Source organism: Papaver somniferum, chromosome 10 (assembly GCF_003573695.1).
Source record: "Papaver somniferum cultivar HN1 chromosome 10, ASM357369v1, whole genome shotgun sequence".
NCBI classification, from domain to species: Eukaryota; Viridiplantae; Streptophyta; class Magnoliopsida; order Ranunculales; family Papaveraceae; genus Papaver; species Papaver somniferum.
In genome coordinates, this window is record NC_039367.1 from 43,249,841 (window position 1) to 43,266,162 (window position 16,322).

The 16,322-nt window shown below is 39.5% G+C and overlaps 1 protein-coding gene and 1 long non-coding RNA gene across 2 annotated transcripts; both read right to left on the bottom strand.

Annotated features, from left to right (window-relative positions):
• Positions 1 to 8,815: 8,815 nt before the first annotated feature.
• LOC113315572 lies at positions 8,816 to 9,799 on the bottom strand. The gene has a single exon (XM_026563836.1). It carries the CDS (start codon positions 9,797 to 9,799, stop codon positions 8,816 to 8,818), a length of 984 nt encoding a protein of 327 aa, XP_026419621.1.
• A 185-nt stretch (positions 9,800 to 9,984) lies between these two features.
• LOC113319171 lies at positions 9,985 to 11,206 on the bottom strand. The gene is made up of 2 exons (XR_003345179.1): positions 11,138 to 11,206; positions 9,985 to 10,641 (listed from the first exon to the last, which is right to left on the bottom strand). It is a non-coding gene; the product is annotated as an uncharacterized LOC113319171 (long non-coding RNA).
• Positions 11,207 to 16,322: the final 5,116 nt, after the last annotated feature.

Here is a 16,322-nt window from a genome sequence, read left to right on the forward strand (position 1 = left end):
TGGTAAAAGGGATGTTCTTCACTACTGCATCCTTGATGATGTTAATCTTCTGACGAAGCCACTTCAAGTTAAGGCCAAGTCTCTCACAACTCTCCAAGTTGTACTCCCAATCAAAGAGTACATTTCGAGTCACAGTACTTCTGGCCCTGGTACGAATATCATCTATTACACGCAATATGTTCTCTACTTGCCTTGTCAAAACATAGGTATGCTCTGTATCTTCCTTAACAACAATATGGCCATACATATTCCACAATTTCACGTACATAGCAACATGCCCAGTGGGAACGCTGAATCCACCAACTAATGTGTGATTTGGGAGTGTCTCACCGAATGGAAGAGCAAAACCAATCCCTGCATTGGGATATTCATGCACTATCATACGTTTCTCAATTATCGGATCAGCGTCAACAATCATAGAGGCAACTTCAGACGAAGCAGCTTCTGCTATTCTTGGTTCGGGTTCCACCATCTCAGGCACAATTGGAGTTTCCACCACCTCAGCGGCATCAAAAATCAGCACTTCATGACCCTGAGGTTCAGGGATGGGAGTTTCATCGCCGAAAGCTCCAGGATTTCCCAAACCGTCATTATTGGATCCGTGATCCCCAACTTCGACATTTGACACCTAATGTGAAGATTACATGGGATTAGAATGATTTTAGCGTGGAAACTCAATACAACCATAAAATTCAGAAAGTAAGTGAACTAACATCATCTAAGTTCCTTATTATGCATATAAGACATACACAAACGATGCAAAGGTTATGAAACACGTTTTCGAACAAGCTCGGCTGAAGAAAATTTACACGGCCTTGTGTTCAATGACAAACTGGGAGCAATTGGTGGGGAATATAAATCTGGGTTATATACCATTCTCTTCGTATGGAAATTCTCTACAACATGTCAAAATTTCACAGCAATTGGATGAACAAGCTAGGAGATGTGGTCAAAACATCGGGCAACATGCAATCTGAAAAAGTTCTGAAAGTCTCCTGGAAGTTCACTATTTCACCCTTTTCAGGCCCTAAACATGCTAAAAATTCGAAAAGCTTCTTCAATAAAGCTTGGAAATTTCCTGATCTCGAAAATAGATATGCATATTACGAAAATCCAACTTCGGACGAGAATTCTACAGCCTTTCTAGTAAAGCCTGAAGTCTGAAATTTTCTGGCGGCGTATTTCGGCAAAGTTACTCATATATTCATGTGAGTTCTCATTCATCCATTCACGAATCAACAATTTCATACTTATATGAAGATGATACAGGAGATATACTTACTAGTTGGGTCTCTAAGCTATTCGAAGGCTCGGCAACACCGGAATCTCCATTAGCAACTTCGCCATTTTCATTCGGTTCGGGATTTCGAGAATTCTCCGTATTTCCATGTTCCAAAGAAGAGTGTGCTTCATCAACATGCTGCTTATCCTTAATGATTTCCTCCTGGATACATCAGCAATAATCATCACTAATTCATTCAGGAGCATATCACAATGATTAATGCAAAAAGAGGATACTAACGTCGACTTCCACGTCAGTGATGGATCTATGAATTATTCGACCAGGAGTAAAACGAAGACCATCAATAACCTATGGAGCAAAATTCTGGAACGAATTAACAGTATTCTTTCAAGATCCTAATTATATGGATGAGAAAGTCACAACGGCAAAGAAAAGTGCTAACAACTCACCAAGGAAGCGGCAGGGGATTGTATATTGTTCGATATCATCCTATGAGATGTTTTGCTCCTACCTTCTCCTCCCTGAGGACTTTCTTGAAAGTTTGGAGAGTTTACATTAATTCGAGGCCTCACAGCACGGACATCCTATCACAGGGTAAACAACACAATTAAAGTGTGATCGGCATACTTTGGATAAAATCATAATAAAGGAACTTACTTGTGTCACATTTGGAGACGTCTTCCTCTTGTCGCCACTGGAAAGGTATCTCAGCCTGGGTCGACCGTAAATCATGTCAGAGGAAGGGAATTCTCGAACTGGGGATTAAACCTCCATTGCAAACTTGTACACACGCTCGAGTTGCTGACGCCAGAAATCTATATAACCAGGGGTGACGAAGGTGTCTCGGTCAGAACATGGGAATAAATAATTATTTCCTTCCACATGCGTGCAGTCTAAGTGAGCCTTCAGGTACTCAATCTCTGGCTTATTTTTCTGATGGCCCGGAATACATTGATCAAGACCCATCTGTCTAGCTGCTCTATCTATGTTATATTCTTCTACCCGGAATTCTCCATGCATCACTGATACTAGGTGGCCAGGAGTGCAACTCAATATGAAAGATCTCTCTCCATCATTCAAATCAGTACCAGTCTTCAGCGTGACATTTTCTTTAGCAGTATTGAAAGTGATCAATTGCGAGAAGAGATCAGGAACCGACACCCAGGGACGAAAGTTGAATTCAGATTCAATGTCCAAAACGTCAGTAATGCATATCTTATATTGTGGTTTCTTTCTAGACTAGCGCATAATCCTGGCATTATTCTTCTCGAGGAAGGAGTGACAACTGTCAACCTTGGGTCCTTGCAAAATGCTATGGGGAATTGGGGCGTAACTCTCGAGATGCTCCCACATCAAGGCTCGGAGAAACATAGTATTGGCATATGTCTCGACTTTCATGAATCCACTAGAAATACTTGAGTCTATAACTAAAGAGTCTAAATTGGCGAACAATGAACCTAAGAATAGACTTCCAATGGGAATTTTCTCACCTTTTGCCATCTTTATGGCAAAGCGAATCACAAACGGCTTCAACAAGTGTCCAAAATCTTCAAGGATATCCCTGGAGAGCCACAAGCATAAGAAAGCAGCAATTGTTAAAGTGCCATCAACCGGTTCTTTAGGAATTCTGTCTCTTGGCCACCAATACGATAACCACTGAGCATAGCAGGATTTGGGCGACTCATTGAATTCGTGCATCTTGGCCTCTAATATGTTGGATATCTCCTTTTCCTCTGACGAAATCTCTTCAGGGAAATTACCAGTAATTAGAAGATGCAACAAAGCAACTACATCTTCTAGAGTAATGGTGAATTCTCCCCATCTGCATATAAATGTGTGAGTAGGAACACACCAACGAGCGAAAAAGGCTACCATACCTGGTATATCATGGTTGATGATTAAATCTCCAGCATCTTGGATGGCTCGTGTCACCTGTGCACTATCCAATATGATCCTAACACGGCTATGGCCCAGCATGTGTCTTGCCCATCCAGACAAATGCATCAAAGGTTTTCGTGAAAGCTTGAACTCCACATGAGAAGCCGAAAAATATTTCCCTTGTAAACAAAACTGAATTACTGCTTGAGGAGACACCAACTTATTCTGAGTAGTGCTCCTGGGATTTATTAGCAACCGAAATGAGGAGCCTAAGGGAAGCTTTTCAGGTCTATACAGATACAAGAAGAATTTGTCCTCAGCATTTGGAATGTTCTTAGTCTTGGGACTTCCCTCTTTCTCGTTAGAAATCCCAGAATCATCATTTCGGGAAGAGCTGTCATCTCTGGAAGAGGCGTCTGTAGAAACATCTTCTCTCGAAGAAACATCATCTTCAGAAGCGCTACGGGACTCAGTCATTTTGCAAAGTTGCTGCAACATCCATACATGAATTTCATCAACACAATGGAATTAAAGAAACGAGACAATCAACGTCTGCAAAAATGGTAACCCTCAACTCTTACCTATTTACGATTTCACGAACTTAGTGATAAAAACGTAAAAAAACCCCAAAACTTGCTCGTTCTTTCAAACCTGCAAAATCGAGCATAAAACATATTATACAAGACTGACTTTTCGAGAAACTATGAGTAATTCACATAACCCTCTATGTGAGCACTCGCTGATTTTTACGTGTACATACGCTATAAAATCACTGAATTCACACATACCCTTTGAATTCACCGAATACATAAATTTTGTATTTTCAAAACTCAATTTCTATCTAATAAAGCGTGAATAAGTCACGCACCATTTTTTAAAAAAAAATTGTGAGTTAATAAACTCACGTGAATAAATAAAAAAAAAACTTTTTGCCCAATCGAGCATTCACCTATGAAACGAGGGTCTCTCATATTTTTGTAAAATCCAAATAAAATTTCGAGAGTTCTCAAACAAATTTTCATCATGAACTCCAGGCCTTTTCAAAATTCCTTTAACTCTAAGGATTATTATTTATTATTTTTACGAACAAACCTACGTTCTCAAAAGTATTTGCAAGGTTCATACGTTCAAAAACAAACTTGGGTTTTCATGAAACCTAATGAACAAAACTTTTGCTACTGCAACTAGACCATGTCTATTCAAAATTTTATGTGTTTCTTCCATATTAGGGATTTTTGCTCGTTCCTTCAATTAACGAACAAACGGGCATATACATACGTTTTCTAAAAATCCTTCATAAATCCTACGCATGCATGCAACCATGGGATTTTTGGTTTTGTGAACAACTCATCAATCATAAAACCTACGGCAAAAAAAAACGGGCAAACTTACCTGTGGGCGCCGGTCGGAATTTGGCTAGACGGTGGTCGGGCGGGCGGCGACGCTGGTGCTCCGGCAAAATTTCTTCCTGCGGCTGCTGAACTCGTGAGGTGATGAAGAGTGGTCGGTCAATCAAAGCACAAAAAGAATTTTAGGGCTTCTTCCCTTTTATATCAAATTTATTTCCAAAACCTAATACAAACATGGTTTTCCTTTTTGGACTCGGGCCCGCAAATCCTAAATCGACCATAACTAAGCTTCCAAACACCCAAATCAGCAGTGCCTCATCTTTCCACGCTCATGAGATGACACTCTACCTTACTATCAGAGTCCTCATCTGTGCATTTGCTCGTACATGACATCATTGGAGTAAGTCGAGGATTCTGAAACTACCTTTGTAGACTGAGTTCAACCACTGATCTCGTCGACTGAAAATCACCATTTAATGCATACTGCGGAACATGGCTGTTCCCCACTAAGCAGGGGACTTAATGTAGATGGTGGATTTTCAACAAAGGGCAAAACCATAAAATCATGAAGCATGTTTTTGACACGGCTTTCAGGCATGCAACGATTCATATTTTACGAAGCCATGATGAATATGTTTTCGAAAAGCCTCCACTAGTTGAGCGTTCGATCCCTGGCATTTCGTCGTGCCCTCTATGCAGAATAACGTATTTGGGTGGTTCTCCGTAGATTGAGAGCTTAACGCCTTCAGGACGTCGGTGACAGTCATTGTTCCCTGACTGCAGGAGAGAGACCCACCTCCACATAGAAGAATAGTTGGGCGGTGGACGCCTTCAGGACGTCGGTGACACTCACCGTTCCCTGATTACGTGGAGAGAGTGCATAGATTCAGGCGGTTCTCCGTAGATTGAGAACACTAACGCCTTCAGGTCGTAAACAACATCGTGACTCCCTGGCTATGCACCATTCAGAATGGATGTGACGCTTTAACTGGCTAATATCTTTTCTGAAATAGATTACTTCTGCCGTGACATTTATTACTGAATTCCCAGAATAATCTATCATTACTCCTATTCCATGGTCGAATCCACGGCCTGATCTCATGGAATGGCAATAACAATTGCTCCTATTCCATGGTCGAATCCACGACCTGATCCCATGGAATGGCAATAAAAATTGCTCCTATTCCATGGTCGAATCCACGGCCTGATCCCATGGAATGGCAATAACAATTGCTCATATTCCATGGTCGAATCCACTGCCTGATCCCATGGAATGGCAATAACAATTACTCATATTCCATGGTCGGATCCACGGCCTGATCCCATGGAATAGCAATAACTAATTGCTCTGATTCTATGATCGAATCCACGACTTGATCTCATAGAATAACAATAAAACACTATGTTATCTCATTATCCCGATTTCATGATCGAATCCACTGATCTCATGAAATGGTAATAGATAATCTTAATTACTCCAATTCGATGGTCGAATCCGCGATCCCATAGGGTGGTACTGCTTGTTTTATTATTCTGAATTCGTAGTCGAATCCATAGCTGATCCTATGAATTAATAATGAACAACTATTCACTTTATTTACTCAGTTTCATGAATTATTCTTCACTGAATTTCATAAATTAGTAATAAATACTCAACAAACGGGCATCTGGAAAATCACTGAGTAAGCCCCACAAAAATGGTGCAAGTGTACTCGATAATGATGCACGACTGAGCACCCGGATGCACGAACGAGCATCCAAAAATATGAAACAATGAGGAATTCTGCACAAAACAGGAGAGAGAAAATAATAATAAAATAATGGATAAGCGCCCATGGGGCGGCCCCACCGGCCGGCCGGCCATGCCCTAGCCGTGGCCGGTCCCATACTTCCTCCACTATTTTTCCTTATTTTTGTGGTTTTTATAAACTCATGAAGACTTCTCCATCTTAGCAAAATTCCTTATTTGTGCAAAACTCGTGAATTCTCCATGACTTCGTGGATTCACCAAATAATATTATAAAATAAGGAAAGGTGCGCGGGACCGGGCAACCCAGCCGGCCGGCCATGTCCGGGCCGTGTTCGGTCCCACACCTCACAATCCTTAGCTTTTTATAATTATTCCCTAATCTCATGAAACTCCTTGTTTCAACAAAAACTCATGGATTCTCCATATCTTCAAGGATTCTCCATAACTTCAAGAATTCACAAAATAATATTATAAAACAGGGAAAGGTGTGCGGGACCGGGCAACATGGCCGACCGGCCATGCCCAATCCGTGGCCGGTCCCACACCTTGCAATCCCTAGTCTTTCATAATTATTATTTTTCTCAACTCGTGAAACTCCTGGAGTTTGAGCAAAATTCATGATTTCTTCATATTTTCTCAAATATTGCTCGAATCACAAAAAACCAAAAGCCAACATGGTCACACGACCGGATAGCCTCTCACGGAAATATTAAATATTAAAATATTTTAATTTTAATATTTTCAAAATATTGATGAATTGAGCATACATGCTCACTCCAACAAAAAATCGAGAATTCTCAGTCAAGATGAAACTCTTCTGAAAATTCACGATATTGCTCAAAAGCGCATCAGAAAATACTGAAACTCTCGGTATGGAGACACGGACATCATGGCAACACATGCATTCCTTCATAACCGACCAGGGTCATTCCTAGGGATTGCACGAAGCCGGTCCCACACGTTTTCGTAATTCTGACCTAATTTTCTCAATTGCTCATACTGGGCCCGAACCTTCTCCAACCAATGGAGAACTCTCCAGACGACCAACAAATGGTCACGTGACCACCAAGAGCCGGTCCCATGCTCTCTTGGTCGGTCCCCCATATCTCATACCTAGGCTTTATCACCTAATGCTGAATCCATGAATATTTTCAGTAAATGGTGAAACCACCATTTAATCATCATTCTTTCACCAACTCTCAAACTGAGAACCCTGGTGCGTGCTCACTCGAGCACTGGGAATCACATGGGCGTTCATCATCCCATGTGGTCGTCCCCTCTTCATTCATGACTAATTTTCAACAATTCGCCAATTGATGGAGGATTGATCGAAAATTAGGGTTTCGAATAAACGCTCTGTGAAACCATCATTCTGAGCAATTTCAAACACTAATAAATTTATGTTGATCCACCAATCAGCATAAAAATTAATTATACAATATTCGGTAATCTACCAATATTTTAATTAATATTTTATTGGGTCACGTCACCAGTAAATAATTCGCCGAATCGAGCAATACTTGCTCAATTGCTCGAATATTGATCAATATTCATCAACTCATCAGTAATTTGTTGAGTTGAGCAATACTTGCTCAGTTGCACGACAGACTATCAAAAATCACTAATTTGGTGAATTGAGCAATGCTTGCTCAGTTTCTCATCAAATCCTCAATATTCAGTAATTCGCAGAATTGAGCAATACTTGCTCAGTCGCTTGTCAGTAATTCATCAGTGAATCAAAAATACTGACATCCCTCAATATTCATCATTCATGCTCGATTCAACGAAACTCAGACTCATTGTCAGCAATTGACTAATCAAAACACATCTGCCATGCAGACTCCACGACTTGTAAGACATCAATCACGTCACAAATGGGGGGATATCACGTAGGGTTTTGGTCTGGCGGTCTACGGCACGTGGATTCATCCACAACGAGAAATGTGCGTAAGTCGTGTAAATGGTTGAAGGAGTTAGAAAAGTAGTGGGTGCACGATCAGAAGTCTTCACGTGACATGGAACTGATACCAAGATTTCCCACTTTCCCACTCTTTCACTCAAGAAACCGTCATACTTACAGGGATCAAGGTGTTCACCACAATATAAATAAGTCTCTGAAACCATGATTGAACAGACAGACTCTCGTCTACGTAGAATTTCTCGAGATATCAGGCTTAGGAATTCATCAATCCATCAGAACTTATTAGAACTTATCAGTTCACCATTATTGCAGAAACCTTCAACACACCCACAATCCTCGATCATCAGTGATCCCACACAATTCTCAGCTTCCCTCCTACAGATCAACCCATCTCCCTCTTTGCAACCGAATTGACTCTGGAACGGCCATTGTCATGGTTTAGGCCGGAGTCATACTGATTGATTTCCCGAATCTAAGCACCCCCTTTGCAGCTGTGCATATAGGTGAGGATTAACATTTTTCCCGGCTGAGGAGTCTCGACAGCACGCTCGACTCTCCACTTTTCCGAAAAACCGGCGATCCGTTTTTCCCCATCCACAAATCTAATACTCCTAACTGAACCATACAACCTTTAACTAAGCGATCTATCAAAGTTGTTTTTCCTAACGGTGACATCATAGATAAATTTTTCTCGCAAAGCACAGGTTCAATAGACAATCACACACAAAAGCATTAGCAACAAATGAATGAGTCGCGCCAGAATCAAATAAAACTTTTCCAAGCTTATTGTGGATGAGAAACATACCTTCCACCACTCCGTCAGCTACTTGATCCTGACGAGGAACTAGTGCATGGAATCTGCCTTGTGTAGGATTGTTCTTGTTTTTCCCATTGTCACCTGACATTCTAAATGGTTGTTGAATCGGCTTAGGACAGTTCTCCTTCTTGTGTCCAGGTTCCTTACAAATATAACAACGAAAAGGAAATGGTTTTGCATCCCCTGCTTTCTTATCCTGGTCCTTGTAGTTGTCGGTCCTTTGCTTTTTCCAACCATTTGAATTGTTTCGGTCACCTTGATGTTGGTAACTACTCTTCTGCTTACCATTACTTGTTGCCTTTTGCATATCCTCCTTGTTCTTCTTATGCCTTAACCAATCAGCTTCAGTAGCTCTAGCACTCTCAACAACTTGCTGGAATGTTGGAAAACAATGACTAACAACTTTGCTACGAATATGGTCGCCAAGACCCCATTCAAATTTCCTAGCATATTTTTCTTCATCCGGTATCATAAACATAACAAACCGAGATAACCTAATGTACCAATCAAGGTAATCATCCACTAATTCACCTCTACTCTGTGCCACTTCAGCAAACTCATTAATCTTTTTATCTCTGACAGTCGCTGGAAAATACCTCGCATCGAGGCGTTCACAAAATTGAATGTATGTCAGAGTATCCAGATTCAAGCCTATTGATGCATTGTTCCACCACTTCCTTGCTTCACCAGATAATTGAAAAACAGCTAGTTGTTGCCTCTGCACTTGTGTACACCTCATAGCCACAAAGATCTTATCTATATCTTCCTTCCACTTGTCAACTACGAGGGGGTCAGTTGAACCTTCAAACACTGGTGGTTTCTGTTGGAATTTCAGCTCCATTAACCCTACAATTAAGACCTAAACATTGTGGAAAACAACCTTACGCTGAAATCAGACTTTGAACCTAGTATTAGCATACTCAACAACATACAAAAACAACATCATGTGCAATAAGAACACTACATATGGTTCATACTAAATCAGATTGTATTACAAGGAAATAGAAACACTCAAGACACTTAACCTTCATGACTTATTATCAACTTCTATTTCCTCACATTACTTAATGATGGATGAAAACAGATTTTCCTTTATAAAACTTATGAGGCTAGAAGTGAGTCCTAGTCATGCTTGCCACATGTCACTCTAACCTTTCCATCATGAGTTGGAGGACACCTCATGGATACATTGGACAACACATATGACATGTCAAGCTAAAGGACATGTCATGCTTTGACTCAACCTTATCTAGCATTAACCTTAAGCTAGTCTTTAGTGCATGATTAAAACCATAAACATGCCTTAATGTGGATTAAGACTAATCCGACTTAACTTAATCTAAACAAACATTACTTTACCCATATGGGATTTGTTGCGCAAAACACAAAAAGTCTAACAGTTTCAACTTAATAAATTTCTCCAATAAATTCAGCCACTCAGCATGGGCCCCACCACCTTGATGGTTATTTTCATTCCCACCTGGCGGAGGCGGCGGTGGCGCATTGTGATTCTCATTCTGGTTCAGAAAGACAGCAGTGATGGCGTCAGTCTGATTTATCATCGCCGTCGTTATAGTCTCAGTCATCATCCTCATCATATCCGCAAAATTTGGAACTTCCCCGTTCCTATTACCTCGAGCATTGGACGTATTTCTAGCCCCTCTTCTTCCTCTTCCTGAATGGCTATTAGGAAAATGAAGGACACAATAAACATCCATTCTACTATGAGAAAGGAAACATAAACTTACATCATACGTAAGGGTAAAATAAAATCCTAAGTGCCTAAATTAAGTGTGTCTCACAACGCCACAAGTCCAAAAGGAACAAGGGCTCTGATACCAACTGTGATAACCCTGGATTAACAATAATAGTTCGGTCGGTCCTACTATAGCCAATCCATAGTTTCACTATATGGATATACAATCCACATAGATATCAAAACGAGTATAGACCAGTAAAAAGTTGAAAAACAAAACTATCACTTTTATTAAAGCGGGTACTGAATTCAAATGTATCCCACAAACGATTTCAATTCTTGGAAAGGAAAGAATATCTCAAATAATACTGAAAGTAAAATCTCAATTCGGTACCAAGTACCGGTGTCTCTCTGTGAAAACCTAATTACAAGGAAATAAAGTAAAGAAAAGCCAACAAAACTGCTGCGAGGAAGAAATCCTACTTCCTCAAAATGGCTGCAGCAACTACTCGACAAATCCCCGACTAAATCACTTAATCAGCTTGTCACCTGAAAGTGGAAATTCAACACAAGGTCAGAGCCTTGGAAAATGCAAGTTAACTCTTAAACCATCAGTTCAACTATGGAGTATAAAAAGCTTACAATCATCACAAGAAGTTAATCATCTCAACTGCGAAACAATATCGTACACTAATCTCAATAATACACAAACTATCATTACCACACGAATTTCTTTGTAAACATACATATGAGACAAATATACAATGGTTACTGCCCACCGCGTAACATAACCTGTTTAATACACAGCTGCGACCCTGATCTCGGCACAAGATAGCTTAGCTTAGCTTACCTATCATCACTGCCCACCGGACCAACGATCTACAAGTAATACATAGACATGACCCTGATCTCGGCTGATAACACAACAATACATTCATGCACCCTGTGCCCACCGCGACACACCTTACATTTATAAAAAAAAAAAGAGATGTGTCCCTGATCTCGGCAATGCAACAATAACCAGTAGGATATGGCTAGACAATCATATACACAATACAAGCTATATAGCAAAGAATCCCACAAGCAGACATAACTTAACATCATAGAGTAAAAGTATAGTATACTTGCCTGATCCTCATGAAATTTAAACTGGATATGCATAGGGACCTAATATACAACATACCAAATTTTCAGCAGGTTCTAACGGCTGAAAATTCCGGAATAAGGTATTCATTGGACCTGGTTTTACAAGGTTTACTGCAGACACAGTCATAAAAAGTAGGGGCTTTAGGGTACCTAATGGTGTCCAAACTATGTGAAATTTATACAAAACAATAAAAATAACCAGTATAATATGTTTACCAAGAATTAGAAAAATCCAACTGTTAAATAAGTCAGGGCACGAGTTCAAGCAGTACTACCCGTTTCAGAAATCTGCAGAAACGCAGTTAGTAAATACAATCGATTCGGAGCCTTAACAGTGTCCGATCATCTTCAAAATTTAACTGAATATACATGAGATACTATAACACATCATATCAAAAATTCAGCCCTAACCAACGGTTTAAAATATATTTACAGTCTAATTGATTGCTGCTACGTTTTCTGCAGTAAAGGGTTTCAAGGGGTTTTCTGATTTAACCTAAGAACAGCTATGGACAAACATGATAATTGAAAAGATTATATAACCAAAATTAAGCTGATAGAGAAAGAATAAACTTGCCTGCACAAAGAGAATGAAACCAGAAGCAACTCAATCGAGAAGAACAATGAATGAGCAATCAAACTCGAATTAGCGGCAACCCTAGTTCTCCTTTCACCTGGCTGTTCCCTTTCCAAAACTCTTATCTCCTTGAGGTGTTTTGCGAAACTAGGTTATACCTTCTTCTTTTTTTAAACCCTATTTGGCATCTTATAACTCCAAACAACTATTCGTGCTAAGGGAAACCTAACTAGGCAAAAGAAAACATACTATGTTACCTTATATATTGATACACCTACAGAATATAGATTTACCTAAAAGTTTGGTGCTGGGTGTTACAATGGTAGAAAACCCAACTTACACTATCTAAGAGTGTTCAGAAGTAAGTGCTACATCCTGAAAGATCGAGAACAAAGAGGGAAATTTGATACTAAAAGTGATGAAGGTATCTTTCTTGGCTATGCATCTGATAGTCATGGTTTTCAAGTATTTAATCTCAGAACCCAAGTAATGATGGAATCCGCTAACGTTATCATTGATGATATTAGTGACTTTCAACATAACTTTTCTCATGCTGAACTGCCTCCAACCGAGACAACTGAGAAAGTCAAAGAAGTTCTGGATTCAATAGAAGTTATACCTACTATTACTGATCCTGATCTCTCTAGTGACGAGGAGAAAAATACTGATCAGACTGTGCCAGTTGAACAAGACCGTGTCCCTCCACGTCACCTCTGGGTTCAAAGAAATCATGATCCAAATAGTATCATTGGAGGAAGAGATTCTACTGCAAAAACTAGAGGACAACTTCAAAATCTGTGCAATTTTGGTTGTTATCTGTCACATGTAGAACCAAGAAATATTGATGAAGCTCTTAGCGATCATATATGGGTGAATGCAATGCATGAAGAGTTAAATCAATTTGAAAGACAAGACGTATGGAAACTTGTACCTTGTCCTCCAAATGTCAACATTGTTGGCACCAAATGGATATTTAAGAACAAGTCCGATGAGTTTGGCACCATTGTCAGAAATAAAGCAAGACTTGTCACTCAAGGATACTCACAAATCGAAGGAATTGACTTTGACGAAACCTTCGCTCCTGTGGCACGCCTTGAGTCCATCAGATTATTATTAGCTCATGCTTGTATTTTTAAGGTAAAGTTATTTCAGATGGACATCAAATCCGTCTTTCTAAACGGAACCTTAAAGGAATAAGTTTATGTAGCTCAACCTAAGGGATTTGAAAACCCCGACTTCCCAGATCACGTCCTTAAACTTAATAAGGCGTTATATGGGTTAAAACAAGCACCTCGTGCCTGGTTCGAAAAACTGACCTCATCTCTTCTTGGGAAAGGTTTTTCGAGAGGAGGAGTTGATAAAACACTGTTTACCAAGTGGAGTGGAAAAGATGTTGTGATTGCTCAAGTTTATGTAGATGATATCATCTATGGATCAACATCGGAGAAACTTGCACAAGAGTTTCAAGTGTCTCTTATAAAGGAGTTTGAAATGAGCAATGTTGGTGAATTAAAATTCTTTCTGGGTCTACAAATTCAACAACACATGGATGGAATTTACTTATCTCAAGAGAAATACGCCAAGGATCTTGTCTCAAGATTTGGGTTTGATAAGTCTACCCCTAAGTTAACTCCTATGCCTACCACTGGTAAACTGCATCGAGATGATAAAGGTGTAAATGTTGATCAGAAACTTTATCGATCTATCATTGGAAGCCTGTTATATCTCACTGGCACTCGACCTGATATTTCTTTTAGTGTAGGGTTGTTCTAGGATTCAGCTGCAAAAAGGATCATACGCTATATCAATCACACCACATGGTATGGTCTCTCTTACACTTTTGATACTAACACTGATCTTACTGCCTATTCAGATGCATATTGGGAAGGATGTGTGGAAGATAGAAAAAGTACATCAGGGGGTTTCTATTATGTAGGACTGAATCTTGTAGCTTGGCATAGCAAAAAACAAAATTCACAATCCCTCTCAACTTGTGAAGCAGAATACATTGCTGCAGGCTCATGTGGTACTCAACTTCTATGGATGAAACAAATGTTTGTTGATTATAGAATAAACACTAGAATAATGAGGATCTTATGAGACAACACCGGTGCAATTCGCATAACAGAAAATCCAGTTGAGCACTCAAGGACTAAGCACATTGACATAAGGTATCATTTTATTCGAGATTTTTACGAAAATGGTATTATTAATATGGAATTTGTGCCCTCAGAACAACAATTGACTGACATTCTCACCAAACCATTAGATACTGCTACGTTTCAAAACTTACGGCAGTCTATTGGTGTTGTTCGGGTTCATTAAGTCGTCCATAACTCCTGCCCCTGCGCTTATCTCGATCTTTTGGGCAATTGAGTTTGGAATATCTTGAGGTGTAAGGTATTTTTACACATTTGTTTCTAGTAGTTATATCTTCTTAGTATCTTAGTGTCTTCTTGGAAATCCTTCTTTTCTTTTAAAAGTAAGATCGCTCTTGTTGTTCTCTCGGGAATGACATCAAATGGGGGAGAGTTCTTTTGAAATTGCGCTTAATTTCCATATCTTTGTGGAGAGTGAGGCTGTGGAATTTTGAGGAGTTATCTTGTATCTTTATAAACTCCGTGATGAATGCATCTAGCCTCGGCTATATGATTGCATCAAAACAAGTTGATATGTACTTTTCTTTGGTCTTGAAGTGTCTCCATGAAAATTTCATTAGGATCCCGTTTTCATACCTTTGCCAATTTTATTGACAAAAGGGGGGAGAATGAATATGTATCTCACACTACAAATACATATGGTTTTCGGATCATTATGTAAGGGGGAGTGGTTTTCGAGTTGAGACGAAGTATTGACTAAGGGGGAGTGATACATATCACGATAGTATTGTTGTCGAAGTTGTGATATAAGAACTTTGATATTTTGTAATAATACTATGACACTGTATAACAATGATCGAGAGCTTTTGTTTTCTCATTATTATGGCTACGAAACTTCAACAACTATGATGCTGAATTGAACATCTACGGAATCATGGGAGTACTTGGAAAGACGAAGTTTTCGAGTAATGTTGAAGCACCAAGGAGATCAAGCATGTGGACGAGAAGCTACAAAGTTTTATTTATTTTGTAATCCATATGTATTGATAGTTTTGCCACTAAAATTGAAAAAGGGGGAGATTGTTAGAGCACTGCTCGGTCGAACTCGCATGCGTTGCTATCTCAAGCATGTTTGTCAAGTTTAGGTGTCAAAACTATATGTCTTTATTTCTAGACTACTTATATCTAAGTCTCGGTTTAGGACAGATTAGTGTAGTTGAGCTCCAGACTCCATGGCGATCATCTTACGAAGACGAAGAACTACTCCAGGAACTAGTACTTCATCCGACTAAAAGGTATGTGGAGACTTGAACTTATCTATCACTCAAAAGTCTATCTCTCTATCTCCTACTCTTGAGACAAAGTCGTATAAGTATGATAGTTTTCAAACATACACATTTGTTATTTCGAGCCGAGTTTACTCGCCTATCTTTTTCTCGAAATACGTGCTGGTAAGCTTTCGCTTTAACCACTTTTCATCTTTATCCATGACGGAAGTCATGATGACGTTTCAATCTTGAAAATAGTTTTGATGACGATAGTCGTGAATAACGATTGTTATAACATTATAGAAGAATGTTTCAATGATTGAAATGTAGAGTTGAAATTATGTAACCATGGATATAAGCATATATAGTGTGTTCGCACATTAGTGTATAAATCCATGTGCCGAAAACTAATTGTGTGCACTTGTGCATGCGACATTGGTAAAGGAGACAGGTTGGGTACGCGTACCCGTACGCGTACTCACAAAAGTTTTCGAACCGAAAATTTCTGCTGAGTTTCCAAACTCAAATCCGGTAGCTAAGGTACGCGTACCCAAGATGGTTATTTCTCAAATCGAAAG

Coding starts and splice junctions, on each gene's coding strand:
- LOC113315572 (XM_026563836.1), bottom strand. CDS start 9,799: ATGGAGCTGAAATTCCAACAGAAACCACCAGTGTTTGAAGGTTCAACT.